The sequence below is a fragment of the Delphinapterus leucas genome, chromosome 12 (genome assembly GCF_059928025.1).
Source record: "Delphinapterus leucas isolate spDelLeu-1000000601 "Yukka" chromosome 12, BTC_Dleu_Yukka2, whole genome shotgun sequence".
Taxonomy (NCBI): Eukaryota; Metazoa; Chordata; class Mammalia; order Artiodactyla; family Monodontidae; genus Delphinapterus; species Delphinapterus leucas.
The window spans coordinates 28,997,470-29,015,868 of record NC_143140.1 but is presented as its reverse complement, the minus strand read 5'-3'; the positions used below and the strand labels follow the sequence as shown (position 1 = coordinate 29,015,868).

Genomic DNA, 18,399 nt, shown 5'->3' with positions numbered 1-18,399 from the left:
CTCATTTTCCCAGATTACTTCTTTGACCTATCACAGCTAACATGTTGGTAGCATCCTTTAAACTTCACTAATTTTAGTCTTAGAAGAAAGTTATTTCTAATATAAAAAAATGAACTTTGTTTAATTGTAAAAGTGAAAATACATTTTACTTGAAAGTAATCCTGTTCAGTGAATTACAGATATAAGATATGATCATTAATATTATAATTAAATGTTTTGAAACAAGCCTTTTTTCCTTTGAAGGAAACTACTTCATGTTTGCATTTGGATAGCAAACACTTATCTATACTTTATTAGGGTAGGGTTTTAATTGTGGAATTACATTACAATTTTTCATTATGTTCATTGTGTTAATTTTTTCATTTATTGGTTAATCTTCATTTTTGACTTCATTGATTGCTATTTTAGAGTAAAAAATGCTTTAGCATGAATATTTTCATTGTTTTTCCAAAGCCTTGTTTAATTTTACCTTGTTCCACAATTTTTTATGGCATCTCATATAAGTAAATACATAACAACAAAACAAGAAATGTTTAATCAAGAAAATCATAAAGAGAAAGTAAATAAGATAACGCTGGCAGAGAGGTTAAAAGTGTACCAATGCATGCCATAAAATTCTTTTTACTTGCCAAAGATAAACCACAGGTTTATTTTTTTGTAGCTAATGGAATGAAGGATATACGATGAGTTATATGAATCCAGATTCCAGAAGATTAAGTCTCTTAAGAGACTGTATATTTTCAAATAAAGGTACTGTGTAGTGTGGTGAATCCTAACTAAAAAAGAATTTTATTAAGTCATATGGGTATCAGTTTTCAAAAAATAGAGTAGTTAGTATTTTACATCCTTAAATAAGAGTTTGTGACTTAATAGCAAAGTACAGTTTAGCCAGAACAATTATCTGGGGCCCCAAATAGTGTTGTTTAGGTATTTCACTGTATATTGGCCTGGTTTAATCCAAGGATAGATAGATAACTTTTGACTGTAGGATTGGATAGAATATGTATATTCTATAGAATAATATAAAAGATTAGATAAGAGAAATAATATTGGCAATCTAGAATATCTGTATGCCAGATACTTTGTCAGGAAGAATAATCTTTAGTTTCCTGCTTATCAATACTTATCCAAAAATATTATTTCTCTAATTTAATCTTAGCTATGCATTGGTATTAACATTAATATCAATTTTTTATTAATTATTAACCAATATTATCAATATTATATTATTATAACACTATTAACTACTAATAATATGAATAATTAAATACTATTAATCAGTATTTTCTTGAAACTGCCCCCAAACACATTCCCCCTCCCCCCCATATATATAAAATATCTTTGGATAAATATTGCTAAGTAGTAAACTCAAGATTATTCTTCCTGACAAAGTGTTGGGTATACAGATATTCTGGGTTGCTGGTTCACTTTGGAACCTCCACATCAAAAGTCATGCAAGCTGAGTGTAGGCTTATATGTTTTTCTGGAAGTGGCTTAGAGAAGACCACCACTCTTCTAAACAGTGGCAGCTGAGGGATTAATTCAGATGGTGCCGCCTGCATCTTCTTCTTCTTTTTTTTATTCTTAAAAGTCACAGGTGAATATGGTTCTTTGGAAATAAGGCTTCAAAGGTGAACTAAAATTTGTTAAATTGCCTCATTACTAAATCTTTTATTTTGCCTAAATGCTTTATTTATAATATTTAGTTAAGGAGTATAAACCCTTGTGTGTTTCTGTTGATTGTTTCATTCAGTTTTGAAAGGTGATTTTGTTTTGCTTTTTACAGATTGTAATTCTTAGCAACACTTAAAAGCTACATGAGGCTAAATGTAGCATGTCCATTTTTCTGTGTTAGAAATGATATTATTAACTTTTTCCTTCCATTTGTCTATTGCAATTAAATATAGCAAAGTGTAATTCAGTTTAGTAGTTTGTCATTTGCTTTTATTCTTAGTATGTTTAAAAATATATATATATATTTTAAAATTTTACCTATTTGAATGTCTTTTTATTTAAAAAATGAATTATTCTTGATTCTAGTCCTCTTTAAAACACACCACAATGCCAGCATTTAAGGTGATTTTTTTGGATAGCAATATGCAAGTTACACTGGTGTAGGTACCTGATTTATTTATGTAACATGGGTGTCAGTTTTCAAAAATGGGATATTTAATATGAAATATAAAATGATAATTATGACATAAAATACATATTATTCAGTTAGCTGGAGTAATATGCTTTTTTTCATGGAGAGAATGTTATGTATTATAGCAGTTTTCACGAAATAAATGAGTTTATATCTAATACTTATGTTAGATGCAGTATGTTAGAGAGCATTATGAGAAGTATGCCTGTAATAGTTTCAAAGGAGAGTAGCTATGTCTGTGAATCATAAGAATTGTAGCATGTGATTAGAAGTGGGGCTAAGATACTAAAATACCATGAGACATGATACTATACATAGAGAATCCTAAAGATGCTACCAGAAAACTACTAGAGCTAATCAATGAATTTGGTAAAGTAGCAGGATACAAAATTAATGCACAGAAATCTCTGGCATTCCTATACACTAATGATGAAAAATCTGAAAGAGAAATTAAGAAAACACTCCCATTTACCATTGTAACAAAAAGAATAAAATATCTAGGAATAAACCTACCTAAGGAGACAAAAGACCTGTATGCAGAAAATTATAAGACACTGATGAAAGAAATTAAAGAGGATACAAACAGATGGAGAGATATACCATGTTCTTGGATTGGAAGAATCAACATTATGAAACTGACTCTACTACCCAAAGCAATCTACAGATTCATCGCAATCCCTATCAAACTACCAATGGCATTTTTCACAGAACTAGAACAAAAAAGTTCACAATTTGTATGGAAACACAAAAGACCCCGAATAACCAAAACAATCTTGAGAAAGAAAAACGGAACTGGAGGAATCAGGCTCCCTGACTTCAGACTATACTACAAAGCTACAGTAATCAAGACAGTATGGTACTGGCACAAAAACAAAAATATAGATCAATGGAACAGGGTAGGAAGCCCAGAGATAAACCCACACACATATGATCACCTTATCTTTGATAAAGGAGGCAAGAATATACAATGGAGAAAAGACAGCCTCTTCAATAAGTGGTGCTGGGAAACAGCTACATGTAAAAGAATGAAATTAGAACACTCCCTAACACCATACACAAAAATAAACTCAAAGTGGATTAAACACCTAAATGTAAGGCCAGACACTATTAAACTCTTAGAGGAAAACATAGGCAGAACAGTTTATGACATAAATCAGAGCAAGATCCTTTTTGACCCACCTCCTAGTGAAATGGAAATAACAAAAATCAACAAATGGGACCTAATGAAACTTAAAAGCTTTTGCACAGCAAAGAAAACCATAAACAAGACGGAAAGACAACCCTCAGAATGGGAGAAAATATTTGCAAATGAAGCAACTGACAAAGGATTAATCTCCAAAATTTACACGCAGCTCATGCAGCTCAATATCAAAAAAACAACCCAATCCAAAAATGGGCAGAAGACCTAAATAGACGTTTCTCCAACGAAGATATACAGATTACCAAGAAACACATGAAGGAATGCTCAACATCATTAATCATTAGAGAAATGCAAATCAAAACTACAATGAGATATCATCTCACACCAGTCAGGATGGCCATCATCAAAAAATCTACAAAGAATAAATGCTGGAGAGGATATGGAGAAAAGGGAACCCTCTTGCACTGTTGGTGGGAATGTAAATTGATACAGCCACTATGGAGAACAGTATGGAGGTTCCTTAAAAAACTAAAAATAGAACTATCATATGACCCAGCAATCCCACTACTGGGCATATACCCTGAGGAAACCATAATTCAAAAAGAGTCTTGTACCACAATGTTCACTGCGGCTCTATTTACAATAGCCAGGACATGGAAGCAACCTCATTGTCCATCAACAGATGAATGGATAAAGAAGATGTGGCCCATATATACAGTGGAATATTATTCAGTCATAAAAAGCAACAAAATTGAGTTATTTGTAGTGGGGTGGATGGACCTAGAGTCTGTCATACAGAGTGAAGTAAGTCAGAAAGAGAAAAACTAATACCGTATGCTAACACATATATATGAAATCTAAAAAAAAAAAGGTCATGAAGAACCTGGGGCAAGACGGCAGTAAAGGCGCAGACCTACTAGAGAACGGACTTGAGGACATGGGGAGGCGGAAGGGTAAGCTGGGACAAAATGAGAGAGGGGCATGGACATATATACACTACCAAATGTAAAATAGATAGCTAGTGGGAAGCAGCCACAAAGCACAGGGAGATCAGCTCGGTGCTTTGTGACCACCTAGAGGGGTGGGATATGGAGGGTGGGAGGGAGGGAGATGCAAGAGGGAGGAGATATGGGGATATATGTATATGTATAACTGATTCACTTTATTATAAAGCAGAAACTAACACACCATTGTAAAGCAATTATACTCCAATAAAGATGTTAAAAAAAAGAAAAGAAAAAGAAAACCATGAGGCAAATTAATTTCTTTTCTTGATTGTGTTCCTAATATTTCTACAAAGCTTAGTATGGAGTGGAATGTCTTGAAAGGTATAATGTAAATACCAATCTTTGAAAATGTCTGCAATGAGTTTTTTTAATGATGCCTTAGGCTCTCAGAGTATGGTTTTGAATCTCCCTTAGCTGCTGTAATAAAGTGGTTATAGTATAGATTCTTGTTAGATTAAAATTTAATGCAAATAGAAAAATCTATTAGCTGTCCTGTTGATGGCATTTAAAATCTAAACTTTGCTCTTTTCCCTCTTTATAGTACCATTTCTGAAAATTCAAGGTATATTAACTTAATGAGGATTTATCATGGCCTAAAATAACTTGTGTATATCTTAGCAGTTTACATTGTGTTGAGCTTTACAGACATACAATTCAGATTTTCAACTGAAAGCTATACATTGCTTTAAAATTATTGTGGGTTTATATTAACTGATCTCCAACCAAAAATTGTGGTCTTTGTGAAAAGCTAGGATTACAAAGGTTGTCTGTATTCTGGAGAGTGTAAACTCTTGAGTACGATGTCAGTGACTTATAGGGAGCTGTATAAACTTATTATTTGTATAGCATAGTTTAGAGCCCAGATTCTAGAGCCAGGCTGCCTGGGTTTAAATCTTCTTGTTACCTGTGTGACCTTGAGCACAGCCCTTGTTTCTGTGCCTCAGATTCCTCATTGGTAAAATAGGAATTGGCCTTGTAAGACTTTTGTGAGGTTTAAATGATCTAATATATGTAAAATATATATTAATATATATAGTAATTATATATTGCTGTTATTTTTGTAGTTTTCAGTAAGGTAGATTTAAAAGTCCACATTCCCTTTTTGCCGATCCTACAGTTCTGTTGTTTGTTGAACTGTATAAATTTCACTTTTGTTTGTGAATCATTTCCTGTTTGATTCCAATCCCTGTTAATTTTTCCCTTTTAAAATGCATATATCTTCAATTTATTTGTGTAATTAATTATAAATTGTTGAACACCTGGAGAGCAAGAAATAACAGAAATCACAAAATTTTTATGTATAGAATTTTTTGGTAACAAATGTCTTAAAATAATGTTGACAATATGTATAGTGGTTAAGAACATGGATTTTTGGCCAGGACTGCACAGAACCAAATCCTAGCTCCACTACTTCCTTGCTGTTGTTACTTAATCTTTTTAAGCTTCCTCATCTGTAAAATGTCCACAGTAATAGTGATTAGCTCATAGATTTGTTGTGAAGATTTATTCATATTCTATATTCAATTGCAGGAGCGAACAAAGTAAATATGGGTTCTGCCCTTATAGACTTTACAATTACAAGCTACTGGCCTAAAATGCAAAAATAGTATTGCTTTATGAGGTTTTGTAGGATTAAATATAAGATGCATCTTAACCAACTCAGGTCTGGGCATTTGAAGTTGAGAAATGCTAGCTTAGTAAGTAGCATGATGAAGTAAGTGAAATCAACTACATGATTCTACTTGAAAATGTATGAACAAGTCCTCTTAACTCTGCTGACTAAAGTGTTTTTTTTTCCTTCTGCTCAGATTTATTTAAAGAAAACAATAATCTGATTCTAATGCTTACTTGAACAAGTGTTATTATTTATTTATTTTTTTTGCGGTACGCGGGCCTCCGACTGTTGTGGCCTCTCCCGTTGCGGAGCACAGACTCTGGACGCGCAGGCTCAGCGGCCATGGCTCACGGGCCCAGCCGCTCCGCGGCATGTGGGATCTTCCCGGACCAGGGCACGAACCCGCGTCCTCTGCATCGGCAGACGGACTCCCAACCACTACGCCACCAGGGAAGCCCCAAGTGTTACTATTTTTAAGAAAGAAATTATAGTGGTAAAATATTCAGACTGCTGAAAAAAAATGTTCTTGTGTAAGAAAGTATTAAGTCAGCAAGAATATAGCTAATAAACTATAGGGGGGAAAAAGAGTCTTATTTCTCTGCTGAACAGAGCCATTTTCTTTTTTCCCCCTCTGTTGTATTTTGGAATGAAATGCTTAACTCTTTTATTTACAGTTTATTAAAAGAATTATTTTAAATAAATGAAATTAATTAGAGTTAAGAGCACTAATATAACCAATATTATTACATAGTACTTTTAGTAACTGAGCTATTTGGCATATAGCTAGCTGGTCGGAGGGGTATAACAATGGCTACTTTTATTTTTTAGCAAATGGCCATGGTACCTGCTTTGTTTATCCTATTTGAACATATTCTCATCATGCAAACATTTTTTAAGACAAATGCTTCCTTGGGTTTCAGTCCTTTGAATGGTTAGTGTATCAAGTTCTTGATTATGCTGTATTTCCAAGTGGGCCGGGTGAGGGAAGGAGAAGCTGTGGCTGGCTGTTCAGTTCCTCTGCCCAGCTGTCTATGAGGTATTAGTAATTCTTCTTAACCTTTGATTTTGTCTTCCCTGCTTCCTACAGAAAATCGTTCTCAGGCCATCTACCAAAAATAAATATAGTCAAAGCACCTAGGAGAAAAGGAACATGTGGTTTACAAACTTGTGCTTGTAACGTCACTGGTGTCAAAATACTTTTCTTTCACTTGTTAATTTACTGAAGAGAAATTGGTATTACCTTTGTTTTATCATTTGGTTCTTTGGCATTTAACTATTTATTCATTTCAAATTATTCATTACAACGAGAACCTTTTGCTTGTGTCATTTGTTCTAATTTAATGTATGTTTTACTTAATTGCAATTTTTCTAAGTTAGCTTTTACGTTATGAGGAGCTTGTTACCTGGGAGATATCCCTGGGGAATATTGTATAGATTAAATACTAGTGTAGTTCCTACTTTGAATCACATCGGAGAGAATGTGATTCAAACTAATCCAAGCAGCCTGTGAACATAGTATTTTACTATAGACCTCCTTGACTTTGTATCGTATCATAAAGGAGAGTCACTCTCCATGCCATTATATTAGTCTACTGCAGAAACAATTGTGTTTATAACAAAAATATTACTAAGCCTTAGTAAAATGAAATGCTTATGTTTTAGTCCAATGGCTTATATTTGATATAATTATGGATGGAATTTTAAAAATTAGCAATTTGTTACAGCTTGCGGTATTAGGATTTGGCCTGGAGTATTGATGAAGTTACTATAAATTTATTGCTGAACATCCCAAGTTCAAATCTTGTTTATATATTATGGGTAAAATGAGGAAAAATTTGAGCTTTTTAGCCACTGTGCATTTCTCTGTTTAATGCAATTGTGGAATAAATTAAATAGCTCTGATTATTAAAATAATTATAACTAGTGATAGAATTATATTCTTGTAACTCTCACAGTCTGTTTTGAACCAAGCCATTTAATTTGGTTTAAAGAGTTAATTATGACAAGAGGATATTTAATATCCTCTAGCATATGACAGCTTCAAAATATAAATATGGTAATTTATTGTAAAAAGAAGAAAGCTAGGGCACATCATTGTTAATGCAGTCCTTTTATCTCTGGAAAATGGAACTCATATTAAGCTTTGAATCTCAAGGGAAAGGATATGGGGGAAGGGTATGGAAGGAGCTCATTTTGTTCTTTGTGTACATCGGAAAACTATCTTAGCAAACTGGACTTCCAAGTGTTGAATAATGGGATAGTAAGAACAATTATGATCCATGATTTTTGCAAAGCTTCATGAAGTGGTGTTGCTAGTGGTTGTTTTCAGTATCTTACTTTTGTTATATTGGTACCTGTTATATATGACCTTTGTTTTCAAAAAATTATACTCAATTATATGTAGGAAACGTATTTCATTGTGTAATAACAGTTTAAGCTTTAGATCTTCTAAATGCACATATACATACCAGCATTGTTCAGGGTAAACACTACAGATTTAGCAATTGTATTTATAGTACATTACCACCTTGTAATTAGAAACCTCTATCAACTAGAAGTTTTCTATATCTGCAGCTCAGAGATAGTTCATGTTCATGCTGATAAACAGAAGTCATTGCAGGTTTCATACGCATGTTTTCAGTCATCAGAGGAAGTCTAGATTATGCAGCTTTTTAAGAAAGTACATTCTGTTTTTATTTAACTGTTTGAGAATTGATGATCTAAATTGTAGTAAATTAACATGTTAGTATCAAAAGTATTTTTCCTGACCATTATACAGTGACACGAGTTCCTCAAATATCATCAAATTTACCTCTTCTGAGTAATGTTTTAACTTTCATAACTAGAGCTGGACTATGTATTATTTAGATTTTAAAATTGCTTCAGCATTTAAATATGGATTTATAGTAGAAAGTATAGACCGTATTACATAGTCTCAAGGGAGTTTAGAATACATTAACTGTAAATTACATGAATTCATTACTAAGAAACAACGACCTTTATTCATCTTTTTCAGAATCTAATTTATAAAAATGAAAAGGAAATCACTATCCTCTTTGTCTTCCATTTACTTTTGGACTTTCGGCATAGTAAGTAGCAGTGCTAGTTAAAACTGATTAATGATCACTATTCAGTAACCATTCCTTGAAAACCATCTGTGTGCAAACCACATTGTGAGGTGCTGGGAATAAAAAGATGGGTAAGCCCTATCCTGAAGGTATGAGTAGCTTGACTGGAGGGACAGATGTAGATAAATATCAGTGTGACAGATGCTGTACTCTCAGTGTGAGTAAAGTACTACAGAAGCCCAGACAATCTTATATTACATATAAAATGTTTTAATTGTCAATAATAGTACAATGAAGGTTCTATAGAAGAAGGTTCATTTGAGTAGAACTTTGTAAATACATAGGCATGGCATTCAAGATATATAGTCTGAAAAAAGTCATGAAATTACATGAAATGTTTATCGAATCATTAGAGTTTATGGAAGTGAACACTTGAAAAAAGTAGGCTAGGACCAGATTGTGATAGACCAAGAAAAGCAGAGCAGAGAATTAGGACTAACCATGGAGAGTTAGTGACCAATAAAAAGAATTGATATTATCTGTGCTTTAGAAAGTAACTGGCTAGAAGATAGAGATTAATAACATATTCTAATCAGTTTTACAAGCCAGAAACCTATAAATCATCTTTGTCTACCTTACCTGGTTATCCAGTGAAGTCCTGTTAGTTTTTACTTCCTAGATATTGCTTAAATATGTTGACTTTCTTTTGTTCCCTAGTCATGATCTTAATTCAAACAAGCATTGTGTTACCTGGACTACCGAAATAACCTGTAACTGATCTTACCTTACTACCCTTGTTCTCATGTAGTACATTGTCTGATGTTAGTAGACATTACTAGAACTCTGTTAGCTTTTTTCTTCCCACTTCTCTCTTTTTGGTTAGTGCTTGCCTGCTGTAGTAGGTTGAAATGTGTCCCTCAGAAAGGTATGTTGCATGCTCTGTACCTGTGAGTGTGATTCTGTTTGGAAATAGGATCTTTGTAGATGCAGTCAAAGTATAAGTGAAGATGAGGTCATACTAGAATAGGGTGGGCCCTTAATCCAATATGACTAGTGTCATTAGAGAGATATAATTAGAGGGGAAGAGATATAGAGATGCATGAGGAGAGAAGGCCATGTGATGAGGGAGGCAGAGATTGAAATGCTGCAGCTGTAACCCATGGAATGCCAAGGATTGTCAGCAAACCACCAGAAGCTAGGAAGAGGCAAGAAAGGATTTCTCTCCCATGGATTTCAGAGGGGGTATGGCTCTGTCAACATCTTTTTAAATTTTTTAAAAATTTTTGGCTGTGTTGGGTCTTCATTGTTGTGCATGGGCTTTCTCTAGTTGTGATGAGCGGGGGCTGCTCTTCATTTCAGTGCACCGCCTTCTCATTGCGGTGGCTTCTCTTGTTGCAGAGCATGGGCTCCAGGCTCGCGGGCTTCAGTAGTTGCAACATGCGGGCTCAGTAGTTGCGGCTCAGGGGCTCTAGAGCGCAGGCTCAGTAGTTGTGGTGCACAGGCTTAGTTGTTCTGCGGCATGTGGGATCTTCCCGGACCAGGGCTTGAACCCATGTCCCCTGCATTGGCAGGCAGATTCTTAACCATTGCGCCACCAGGGAAGCCCCTTCTGTCAACATCTTGATTTCAGACTTCTAGCCTCCAGAACTGCGAGACAATAAATTGTTGTTTTAAGCCACCCAGTTTGTGGTACTTTCTTATGGAAGCCCTAGGAAGCAAATACACCTTGTATATGTTGTTTTACCCTTTAACTTTATTCTCTTTCCTTATATTTTAGATTTATCTCTTATAAACAGCATTTAGCTGTATTTATTATCTTTGGTTATATTTTATCTTTTAAATGGAGCATTTTGTGTTTTATACTTACTTAAATTAATCAAAAATATGAAAAATTTTCACCATCTTATTTTGTGTTATTTGTCCTACCTTTTTTGTATTTATTTTCTTCTTTCTTTCCTTCTTTTATTTTGATAGTTTTTTCTCATTTTTTTCCTACTCAGTTTGAAGTTGTGTTCTAGAAATTTTACTCTAGAAATTTTAGCATGTGTATTTAACTCAGTAAGTCTAAAGTTGGCATTTTTACCTTTCCAAATAATGTACTTTTATTCTACTCACTTCTTTCCAACTTATGTGTAATTATTGACTTTTTTCCTTTTTACTAAAGCCCATAATACATTATTGTTTTTATTATGTACAGCCAATATTTGATTACTTTTCTTATTTATTTACAACTTCTTTTGTTATGCATCCCCTCTATTATCTCGTACCTTTTATGTGGAATTATTAAACTTCTGTCAGTAGTTATATTCTTTAACATTTCTTTTAGACTCTGCTAGTAGCTAATTTCCATTGTTTTTATGACAGTCTTTAGTTTATCCTATTCATTGGACATTGAATTTGAAGTAACCAGTTATTTTTCCTTTAGCATATCGATGATTTCATTCCAGTGTCCTCTGACTTTCAGTGTTACTGTTGAGAAGTCAGCTGTCAGTACAATTGTCTCCTTTGAAGATAACCTTTTTTTTTTTCTGTTTTACTTTTAAGAGCCAATCATTGTGTTTAGTGTAGTCTAGAGTCACTGTGATGAGTCTAGGTATGGATCTTTGTTTTTCTAACTGAAATTTACTTGGCTTCTGGAAAATACGTTACATTGTTTTTCATCAGTTCTGAATATTTCTTGCCATTATTTATTCAGATGTTACCGTTGCCTCATTTCTTCTCTCCTTCCAGAACTTAGGTTGATTCATTTGATAAACAAATAATTGTTAAGCACCTTCTCTTTGCTAGTAACTGTTTTAGGAGCTTGTGGTACATTCTTTTCTTCCCAACTCTGCCCTGCCATCACTGTTTTCAGGCCACCATCAAACATAGAGGCAACAGGTTTCCACAAACTTCTTCACAGGTGCCCCTGAATGGTCCCTGGTTAGTGATTTTTCTCTGATCCTCCAATCATATCCTTTGTGATCTGTACTCCTTAGCTTCTCCTACAGTGGTATAAGGTCTGATCCTTATAATAAATTCCTGATGCCATATCGCTGGAAGGTTCTGATCCCCAGGTTAAACCATAACTGATACATAGAGCTGACAGGTGTGTGAGAAAGAGAGAGGAGTCAGGGAGTCGAGGATTTTTGCCTGAGCAGTAGGATGAAGTTGCCATCATCTGAGAATGGAGGAGAATGTGGAAGAGTGGGTTTAGGAAGAAAGATTGAAAGTTCAGTTTTGAGCATGTTGAGTTTGATATTGTAATAGTTAACCATCTTCATATGTCAAGTAGCTGATGAATATAATGAATTTAGAATTTTGGAGATTTATTTTGGACACTGTCAGTATATGGATGGAATTTAAAACTATGAGACTGGATGATATAGCCAAAGGAATAGATGTGGATAAAGAGGGTGAAGGATTGAGCTTTGGGGCCTGTCAACATTTTTAGAGGCTGGGAGAAGATGAATCAGCAAAGAAGGTTGTTGGAAAAAGCTTAGCAAGGAATTGGAAGTAATGACTTTAGTCAAATAATGCCCCAAAGTAATGAGAATTGAAAATTCACCTTTGGATTCAAGTCTAGTTTTTTGTTTTTTAATATTCAGCTTGTTTTCAGAACTGGTATGATGCAATTTGTATTTTGTACCACATTTTTATATATTCTAACATCTGTCCAGAATAGTTATTTTGTTCCACTGATCTTTCTGTATTGAGAAATATGTTGTACTCTAAAATTTTGAATTTGGCAGGTTACCAATTACGCTTGTCTTTATTTCTTGTAAGAATATCATAAACATTTCAAATTAAAATTCCTTTTAATTTGCTAACTTTGCTCTTAAGTGAATTATAATCACCCATCACTTTGGGTATCACTTAGCCAAACTTTAGTCTGTTGAGGTAATTCTCTTTTTTCCCCCCATCTGTGGGCTTTGGCTATTTTCTTTTTATATAGTCAATCCAAATATATATTAGAAAAGAAAAATATCAAAGCTCATCATTCAGTTTTGAAGTTTAGTTGCTAAATTTTCTAATAATATAGTGTTTCGAACCTGGTACCAGAACCTATACTTAAGTTGGCTAGTTATCATCCCCTATCTTAACTTTGACAAGGTCAAGCTGACGTTTCATGGGAGGCCAATTTCTAGACTTTCTGCTTGGCCACTGGCTCTGAAGAGTAGACTACAGTGGTTTTCCTTATCGGGGACCTTCGTCCTGATACATGCAACTTTGTGGATCTCCTCTGAGGAAAACTGAAGAATATTCTTCATTCTCTGAAGTGCCATATGTTCTGACTTTGGGGATTTGCATTAATTAGATTCTGACCTTACCTATATCATGCAGCTCTTCCACCTCTTACTTTTTGCATCTGAAATATGAGAACATTGGAAAGATGATCTCTAAAGTCACTTTCTGCTCTAAATTTTTGTGATTGAATATATACAGTTGATCCTTATTATTCACAGGTTCTGCAGTTGCAGATTCACCTACTAGCTAAAATTTACTTGTAACCTTGCAGTGCTTTCACAGTCATTCATGGATATGCACAGGGGGACAGACATTAGGAGTCATCCTATGTACACGTTCCCAGCTGAGGTTGAGCAAGGCAATGCTCTGCTTTCTTGTTTTAACTCTCATACTGTAAACAAGTGTCTTTTTTTTGTGGTGCTATGTTTTTCACGTTTTGGTGATTTCACTGGGCCTCCAAGTGTAGCGCTGAAGTGCTATCTAGTGTTCCTAAGTGCAAGAAAGCTGTGATTTCCCTTTCAGAGAAAATGTGTTAGATAAGCTTTATTCAGGCATGAGTTATAGTGTTGTTGGCTGTGAGTTCAGTGTTAATGAATCAACAATATATATTAAATAATGTGTCTTTAAACAGAAACACACAGAAAACAAGGTTATATGTTATTTGGTTGACAAAAATATGATCAGAGGATTGCAGGAACCTAATGCTGTATTTCCCCTAGAAGCAGTGGTTCCGTATTCACTAATTTAGTGTTCCTGGTGACGTTATAGAACATAACTACTGTGAATGACAAGAATAGACTGAATATTTTTTCTTTTATCTTGTCCTTATGCTCCTTGGAATAATAAGCTCTTGTTCTTTTTCCCCTAGGATCTATCATTCTGCATATCAGCAACATTTAATAAGTACCTGTCCACCCCTCTAGGTCATCACAAAGCACCGAGCTGATCTCCCTGTGCTGTGCTACTGTTTCCCACCAGCCAACTATTTTACATTCAGTGGTGTATATATGTCCACGCCGCTCTCACTTCGCCCCAGCTTATGTTTGTGTTGTATACAACGTCCCTGGTTCTTAATTGTACTTAGTAGGAGGAATAGAGAAAAGTTTGTCTGCTCTGTCTTCCCGGAAGCAGAAGTCCCAGTAACATATAATTTAATTTATAAAATTTAATTATGCATAACCTTTTAAGAACAATTGATATTGTAGTTGCTCACCAATTACTTATTGAATTGAGTTAAAAGTGGTGCATATTTCTTTAGGAAGGCTGTTTGTCTCCATCCAAGAGCTTTGTGAATCGAGAAAAGGAAAACGCAAATAAATACTTGTAGCATTTCTACCAAGTTAGTTTTCAAATATATCAATTTCTACACCTTTTCATAAACATAATTTGTAATTTAGATGAGGAAAGATTGAATGTATTGTATTGACAATAACTTCAGTCTTTTCCTATCATTTCCATTGTTAACTGGTTCTGTTACATTCAGTTTATCTTGGATGATCATTTATCTTTTAATTGTGCTGTGGTTTGTCAAATGAGCCTGGGCTTTTATTACATAACCACAGATCACCTCTGGAGCTAGTGAGCTGGTCAAAGTATGTATTCTAAATTGCAAGTTGTCACTTTGATGTTACTCCACACCCTTTGAAAGATGAAGGTGCAGATGAGTCAGGTGATTTTCAACAAATGCTACTAGAGTATTCAATTTAGATTTTAAGAAGTACATTTTAAGACTCTTCGGTTTGAATAATGACTTAAGTTTAAATTTTAATTGGACTGAACGTTTTCATCATTTTTTGATTTTCACAGTATTTTACCCAGTTAATTAAAGTCAGTAATGTCTTCATGAGGTAGGACAGTTATCTCCATTTTACAGATGGGAAAATTGAAAAATGTCATTTAGTTATGACTTATCCAAGAGCATTCAGTGAACTGAGATTAGAACCAGAACAATAGACCAAGATTGGAATTCTAAATATATATTTTTTAACCACTATCTTGTGTTGAGTCCAATAGACCATGCCAGTAACCAAAATAAATTTATATATCTTTCAAAATGAGAGCAAGGGGGGAAAAGGGTTATCCAATTAGAACTTTAGCTTCAGACATGGTCTGTAAATGTCTAATTTTTCAGTCTGATGCATCAGGAATGTTTCATCATTATCATATCCCCTTTTTCATATGCAGCATAATAAAAAGTCCGTAATACAAGACAGTAATTTCAAAAAATATGAATTTCTCCTTAAGAAATACGATAGTTATTTGAATTTTTTTACAATTTAAAGGAAAACTGAAAAATGTGATATGTATAACAAACATATAAATATAGTGCATATCCTTGCCATTAAACATATTACATTTCTACACTTTATATATTGCACAAATGCAATTGAAAATTTATGGTAGGTTTACAAACTGTCAATGCTTATCATGTTAAAGACTACTAACTGTGTAAAATAAGTTGGAACTTGGAAACTGGTTTGTTAAAATTAAATTTCATTCCATATTAGTCTTCTGTTAATTTGAAATATTTATGTAGAATATTTTAGAGTAGTTTGTTATAATATGTTAGGAAGAATTTATTACTAAAAATTAAGAGTCTGGGTTCTAGATTTAACTCTTATTCTGCTAAATATATTGATCATGGAAGCATATTTGCAGATTTGTCTTTGGGAATTAGAATCTTCATATAGCAGTTCATTATTGATAATGTAGCACCACGGAGATTTCTTCTCTACTAATTTTTTTCTTTTCACGTTTTCTTCTTTTGTATTCTATTGTTAAAATTCTAATCAATGCCAGGTAAAATTGGGTAATAATGTATTGCTTTCCAATTCAGTGCTTCTATTTTTCACAGTAGGTTTTTGTTTAAAATGACTCCGTTTGAGGTGATACTAAGCAAGTTAAAAATTAAAGTCTGTATCTCAGTTGTCCAAGATTAGGAATACCTATAACAAAACCAAGTTTATTATAAACTTTATTCCTCACTCCAAACTAATTCTCCTCTACCTTGGAAGTCCCATAATGTTTTGTTATTGAAATTTGCTTTGTTTTGCCTTACATTATTGTGAGCTGTTAACTTGACCCCCAGAGTACCTCATAAATTGTTTTACACTGCCTGTTGTCAGGTAGATGTTTTGAATTGAATTCAGTTCCCTGAAGACAAGACAAACACGTGACCCCTTTCTGATATCTGGTTTTTAATATGGATATGTTGATTTTGTTTCTGTTTAGCTTGTTTCTCATTAGGCTGTCAAATTATGTATTTATTTTTAGTATTGTCTATTCATAGTCAGTTTTCTTCACCTGGTTAGAATTATTAAGATTTTGTTTCCCCAGTAATCTTCTAATTTGCATGGTGAAAAATCAGATGATCACTGATCAATTATTTTAAAATATAAATTGCATTATAATACATGCCATCTAGATGACCAGTCTAACCAGAACAGTGCCTACCACATAGTAGGTGCTCAAAAAATAAATAAATGGATGAATGAGAGAACTAACAAATGATTCTTATAACCTTTCTGTTTAATAGTTTATCCACTTAGATATTTATAAGTAAGATCACCATGTTCAAGGATTTGTTAAAAATCCTTAATTTTAATTTAAACTCCTTAGTGCCAAAAACTGCATCTCTGCGTGAACATGCCACATGAAGCCTGTTAACTTTATTAAGATGTACCAAATTAATAGTTATCCAAAGTGAGTTGATAGGTTAGGGCCCATTGAACAGAACTGCGTAGAATTGTTAATGAGATATAATGTGTGTGAAGGGCATCTATAGACTGTAAACTACTACACAAAGGTTAGTTCATTTATTAGGCAGCTTTTATTATTAAAATGCAACCAGTAATACATGCTAAATAATACTACTGTACTGTAACTACCCTTATCAGAATATGCAATATATAGTTGAGCATATATACTGGATTGTATAGATTGTCAAGGTACAGACTAAGCTGTATCTTATTCTTGGCAAAGTGTCTTTGGGTGTTCCTAAATAATAAAAAAATACAATTATATAGAAAAATTACAAAGAAATAACTAAGTAGATAGTATGTAATCTTGATAGATGATTATTAGAAAGCAAATTTCTAAATGCCAAAGCTGTAATAAAATCTTTTTTTATAATTGAAGCTTTGGGGAAAATCATTTTGGATAACATAGTAGTAGTTTGGGTTTATTTGTACAAAATATTGAAAGGCTGAACATTGAAAGATTAAAACTTGTCTCAAGATTATTCAAAAACAAGGCTAGATTTCTTTTTTCTTTTAAGTTAGAAATGATGAAGGAAACAAGTAAAATGGTTTATTTCTAGATGAAAATGTATTGTGTCATTTCCACCCAAGAAAACATTTAAGTGCATTAGTAATATCTGGTTTTTTTATCTTAAGCCAAAAGAATTCACTAAGAATAATCTGACTTAAAAAAAATCACTATGAAGTATGTTCCTTAGGTTAAAATTTTGAGTCTTTGGAAACCTATATAATCTTTTTCCTAACTTGTTCAAGGAGAGAGAGTGTAACTTTTCCTTTAAAATTTTCCTTTCACTCATGTTATTTTGTTGTCCTCCTTACATTTGTATATAATAGGATAGTACAAAGTGCTTTGGATTTATTATTCAATGGAAATACGTCCTTTCAGAGATCATTTGCTGTCTAGACCTCTGTTTACCAGCAGTCATGAACAGATTGTACTTTTCTATTGAGGTTAATATGGTTGCAAGGCAGCATTTAAAAAAGAGAAGAGTTTTAAATACTATGTTTGGAAAATATGAAGGACAATTAAAATCCGGTGTCTAACACATAAAAGAGCCATTTTATGCAAATACCATCTTTTATTTATATTTTGTTCCATTTATGATAATAAATCTATTGGTCATTTTTTTTAATAGTTTAAAACCTTTATTGTGTAGCTAGGGAATTAGAAATGGTCCATAGAAAAGGGCTTTTCTTAACACATCAAAGAAGTGCCTCAACTTTGGTCCCCCAAACCTAGAATAGTGCTTATGTTCTATGACACCCTCCTTTCTATAGGGTTTTCTATACTCTGTGTGAATCCTAGATTCTCTATAATTTCTATCAGTCATTTTTTTTCTAAGAGAAAAGGATAAAGGCAGTATAGTCTTAACCTTTAGACCACATAGAGTGCATTTAAATACACATGTGTAATAAAACCTTGTTACTTTAGATTTG

General features: G+C 33.5%; 1 protein-coding gene across 9 annotated transcripts in view; it reads left to right on the top strand.

Moving 5' to 3' along the window:
• The window catches only part of RNGTT (RNA guanylyltransferase and 5'-phosphatase), a 220,065-nt gene that overhangs the window by 128,256 nt on the left and 73,410 nt on the right, over positions 1 to 18,399 (top strand). For 2 of the 9 annotated variants that reach the window (XM_089921851.1, XM_089921853.1), the window contains one exon: positions 662 to 18,399. This exon is cut by the window's right edge and continues 15,410 nt beyond it. The exons of the other annotated variants lie outside the window; for them this stretch is intronic. In XM_089921851.1, coding sequence (XP_089777977.1) covers positions 662 to 665 — 4 coding nt within the window. In that variant the 3' untranslated portion in view covers positions 666 to 18,399. The remainder of the gene's footprint in view (positions 1 to 661) is intronic. 9 annotated transcript variants of the gene reach the window in all.